General features: G+C 40.7%; 1 protein-coding gene across 1 annotated transcript; it reads right to left on the bottom strand.

The window, feature by feature from the left end:
* Window positions 1–658: 658 nt before the first annotated feature.
* LOC306880134 (cbp/p300-interacting transactivator 1-like) lies at window positions 659–4,078 on the bottom strand. Its single transcript, XM_079433461.1, has 2 exons — window positions 3,827–4,078; window positions 659–2,228 (listed from the first exon to the last, which is right to left on the bottom strand). Exon 2 carries the CDS (start codon window positions 2,213–2,215, stop codon window positions 1,757–1,759), a length of 459 nt encoding a protein of 152 aa, XP_079289587.1. The 5' UTR covers window positions 2,216–2,228; window positions 3,827–4,078; the 3' UTR covers window positions 659–1,756.
* Window positions 4,079–5,289: the final 1,211 nt, after the last annotated feature.

The following is a 5,289-nucleotide window of genomic DNA, read 5'->3' as shown; positions in this document are numbered from 1 at the left end:
TTTAAGTTGATGTGCTTGTTTGCCAAGGGGAAAACAGTGTCTGTAGATGAGGGAAAAGTACATTTAAAAACAAATAGTCTTACATCGTTTAAGATAGGGGAAAAGTACTTGTAAATTCCAGGTTGTGAAACAGGGTTGTGTTATTAAGCAGGTTTAGGGCCAGTCATCCACTGGTCACCACACAATCACCAGACACACCTGAACTGCCTTATCTATTCTGTAGCATGTTTGAGTCTAATTAAATGTGCATTTATATGCATTTATATCTTGAGTAATGAATTCCAAGCATAGGTTTGGTATTAAATTGAACTGATCTGAAGATATTTCCGCATTAGCTAGACGGGATGGTGTAGTAAATAAAGTTGGCCACTAGATGGCAGTACTAACCAGTGTCATCTTTCGCGGTCTAGCGTAGGGTCTGACGGTGATGGATCACTGGTTATAATTATGATTTTAAAAAACGTTTTTCCGAGTTTAGCTTTGCCAGCAAGAGGTTTATAGATTATACTCCAGATAATATTAGCTTATTTGTTACTATTTGTTCATTTAAAAGTATATTTTAATAGTAAATACTTAGCTTTTATATTAAGGTTTTGTATTTGTTTGGTCAGTGTTAACCTGAAATCATTAAGGTTTTTTAAAAATGCGTTTATTCATTCATTTAAAGTGTTTTTATTTGAAAGATAAGCCAAAGACCTGTGTTTTGTAACTTTATTTTCTCACATTCAGGAAAAAAATGAAAAGTACACACTTTTAAATATAACAACGCTCTTATGAAGAAAAATAAATGGATGGAAGAAAAGTGCTAAACGAAAAATCTTCGATTAAGTTTCAGTAAGTCACAAATTTCAAAAACAGTAAAAAAAAAAAAAAAAGGAGACAGAAAATATCTGACAAAGTCCTCATTCAATGGGTAAATTGAATGCATATTTGAATGCAAATGTCTAATATACATGACCCAAAAACAAAAAGAGAACTGAATTAGTACATTTAAATTTAGAGGCGGGAAAAAGACAGCAGGCAATACTATTTTTTTTAAATGAACATTGACATTTTTCAGAGCATGAACCAATTATCTCTTGGAAAAAACTAACATATAAACATAAGGCTATCAGACCATGCAGCCTGAATTGTGGGGTAAACAGACACGTCTCATTAATATATTTAGCCATGGAAAACGTTCGGCCTGGTCGAGTTCCTCTGTAACCAGCGAAGCTTGCGATGACACGGCTTCTCGAGGGAATCTCTTGAATGATGGAGGGGCTCCGCTGAGCACACCAATTTCACAAATCACCTTCCATTACATGCTTGTAATACCATCCGACGGTAAGTCCAAATAGGGCTTGGAAGCCAGCAGGCAAGGGCAGCTGAAAACCTTTGTTTTAACCATATTTGCTGTATAGCTCTTCTTCCACTAACCTCACAATGAGGTGGCCTTTCAAATCCATTCCACATATCATGATGTGGATTTTATAAGGGTGTGAATGAGCTTTGGAAAGGCAAGGGGAAATGTCTTAAGGATGGCCATTTTGGTATCTGTGCTTAGTCCTCTGACTTCTGAAGTCTTTTTGAAATTCTTCCTCCACAAACAGCTCAAATAAGAGCAAACCTACATTAGTCTGCCTCCAAAACTGGAATTAACAGCTCTTGACAGTTCATATCTGACAGTTAAATTTTCTCTTCGTAGGCATATTTAGTAGCCATTATTTGGACACTTTGATTTTGAAGACCGAAGGAGATTTAGAACCTGAGAGGGTCAGCAGCCAGCCGGCACATCCGCAATGAAGTCAAACTCGTTCTGACCCAGCCATAGCTCTGGAAGCTCATTGGCACGGTCCAAACCCAGCTCCACCACAAGCGACATCAGTACTTCCTCATCGACCGGATCAGAATCAATGATCCCAGGTGCCTGTGAAGCCCCAGGGGTGGTGATCTGTCCTGGGCCCAGCATGGTGGCGCCGTACCCTCTACCAGGTCCAGTTGTGGCCGCAGAGGACAGATTCTGATAGTGACTGTTGAGTTTCTGGAGCTGCATGGAGGCTATGAGATGCTGGCCGGACTGCAGGCAGAAAGGTTGGGGTTTTCCTAGCACGGGGGAGCTGGGATGGAGGGCAGCGGAGGGGAACTGAGGGCTCGTCTTGCCTGAACCAGAGTAGTGCAGGAGAGAGAGCGAGTCACGATCCTTCATGGTGGCACTAGAACACAGGAGGCTCATTAGATGGACACACCTGAAGGAAAAGAAGACGATAACATGAAAGTCTCTTCAATACATCTTTTGTGTTCCACAGCAGAACGTTTGGAATGACGACTGGAATACATTACATGACTTTTGGAATCGGAATGGATTTTAAAATATTACGTATCATACATATCATAAAATGTTTCCAGAGAGGAACTAGACACCACACACGACTGAGGGTCACACACTATACCAGACTTTCAAGTCACTGCGAACACAAACTCATGCAGAAACTCATGTGTGCCTCATTGCAAGGAGTCGGGTGACAAATGAAAACAGTGCGTTTTAAAATCAGCTCAAACGATAAAACATGTTTGATATCCTCTGACTCTACGCATTCATAGTCTGAAGTTAAAAACATCTGTGTCCATCATACACTACACAATTTACTTTGAAATCTGTCAACTTGCATTGGCTCCTTCAAACTGCAAATCGAAGGCAAACATCTAGTGTATTCCAGCCTTAAATGAAGATTTTTGCCTTTATGCCTTTAACTGAGATCACAAGGCAAGAGTTTATCAATGGATCAGAAGGGCAGCAAGTCATATGACTTTCTGAGACTATTTGTAGAGATGAACCATTCATAATCCCTCAGATGTGGGGTTAATTATGGAGTACGTGACAGCATCCTGTGACTCCATATCCTCCTGCGTCTCACATGTGCTCGCACACACGGAGGACAAGTAATGAGGCACTTAATCATATGTGCTGCTCCACGCTCCTCAATCCCCACTTAAAGCCATTCTTTTGGGGAAAGGCATAATTGCTGAAAGCTGGCATGCAGCTGCAATGGACCTCCAGCAACGAGCAGCACACAGGCTCATCTCAGACATTGACAGCTGTAGGGCATTCATCTCGAGATCTTTGTGTTTAGCTCATTGTATTCATTATTCATGGCCTGGAAGCAGTCACATATAACACCATGAGCTCTACAACTTAATTAGACCAAGACAAATGTAAAAAGCGAACTTTGTGATTATCTGCAAAGCCCAACTTTAAAAATGGACTCTTCAAAATGTCCTGTGAAAAAGCATAATGTTGATCTAGTTACATTATTTTGAAAGCTGCCATTCAAACTGATAACCTTTTTTAGTGTCAATCTTGTGTCACAATCTGTGTGGTGCAGAACGGATCATTTCTCATTTCCTACTATCACTAGTCAGGGAGACGTTGTGGGTTAGTGGTGAACAGTCAATTATGAGACAAACAAGATTAAAACATTAGTTGGTGACAATCAACTAACTGATTTAAACACAGCTGAATTACAACCACTGATTAGAACCAAAACAGAGCTATAAACGTGTTGCATAATATCCATATTTAGTATTCAAGAGAGGATGTGCAATATGTAGTACATTCTAGGAACAAAAATTATAAAAGCTGTTTTTATTGATATCTTTCAATTATTTTCTTGCGTCATTTAAACAACAATATAAGCGTAATAATAACATAGCCTTTAATAACATAGCGTTTAATAACATAGCCTACCCTAGTTTAAACGTTATTGGAATGTGCAGAATGGAAATATAGGAAAGGTTTGTTTTTTTAAGTAAATTAAAAACTGAAATCGTTTACAGGTTAACTTACCTTTATAGGAGAAACGGTCAATTTGGGTTCGTGTTGCGAATCCAGTATGACTAAAGAACAAGACTTTTTATCATTTACAGAAATTACTATATGCGTTGAGAATGCACTGCATGAAAATCAAGCCGTTGAAATAGGGTGCTGTCGTATTTGGCAAAGACAGACACGCAGTCGACTCTGGACGTGAAGTTGCAGAAATGTTTCCCGTCCTGTTGCTGGAGCGCACCCTCAATGAACTGATACCGAATCAAAGGCATTAGCCTAAATACACACACTCGACTCTCTCAAGAGGGATCTGAGTCCGCTCCAAAACATGGCATGGATCATCAGCGAAACTGGACTGAGACAAATCGAGACTGCTGAAGTATAAACGGATTATAATTACAGCATATCAAGGATTACTTGACTCCGGAATTAAGATTACATTAATATTACTCGCCAAAGCCATATTTTTCTTATTTGGGAGACAAAAGTTAAAACTGTACTGGCATCAGGGGCGCCGCTACTGAATATGGGCCCCCTGGACAGCATTCACCCGGGCCCTCCTGCGAGGGGTGTGTGTGGGGTGGGGGTTAGGGTCTCAAATTAGACGCTCGGGCCCTAGACCGGCCCGTGTCCGAGATCTTGACAGAATTACCAGCCCGAGTCTGACCCGAGCCCGTCTTTTTCCCCTTCTCCCAAATCAGATTATACTGCATCAGCTATTAAAGTAGTTCAGTTTTGTATGTAATGGCAAAGTGATTCTATTTCGTTTCTTTTTTTATTAAGTTACTTTAGAAAAACGTTTGGAGCATTTTTTGTTCCTTAAATATTATTTTTTTCTTAAAGTAGCGACCAAGCGGCCAGCGGCAGACCGGCAGGCTGATCATAGCCATGTTTGATCAATTTAGCCTTCTCAAATCATCACGACTTGCCTAAAATAAAATCTATAGATATACTAAAACAGTTCAAGCATATAACAATGTTTAAATGTTAAACTTAAATAAATGTAAATGATAAGATAAAAGTGCTCTGTATCTGTAGTTTGTGCGGAGAGTGGAAGTTAAAGCGCAGGACATGGAGGCGCCAGCGCTACAATTTTTTTTCAATGGAAACAACTTACGCCGTAATTTTTGCTCATAAAGGTAAGAGTAATACATCATTCGGACAGTAAAGGGTCTACTTTTATGTGTGTGCACTAGAGCCCTGCAATGTGGCCCGGGCCCGACGGGCCCCGACTTTTTTCCGCCTCTAGGGCCGGGCTTTGGGCCAATTTCCACCTCATAGTTCAGATGCGGGCCGGGCCTCGGGCCTGTTTTGGGTTTCTCCTTATTTTTATATTGTAGACATCCATCGATTAGTGATGAAAAAAATTGCCGCGCTGGTGGAAACAGCACGAGACGTGCCGCGACTGAGAGCAGCTCCACGGCGTTTAGTGTCCCGCAGCAGCAGGTGCGCAAGTGACTTCAGCGCAGTTCAAATGCACG

Source organism: Barbus barbus, assembly GCF_936440315.1.
Source record: "Barbus barbus genome assembly, chromosome: 2".
NCBI lineage: Eukaryota > Metazoa > Chordata > Actinopteri > Cypriniformes > Cyprinidae > Barbus > Barbus barbus.
This window is presented reverse-complemented; position numbering and strand designations above follow the sequence as displayed.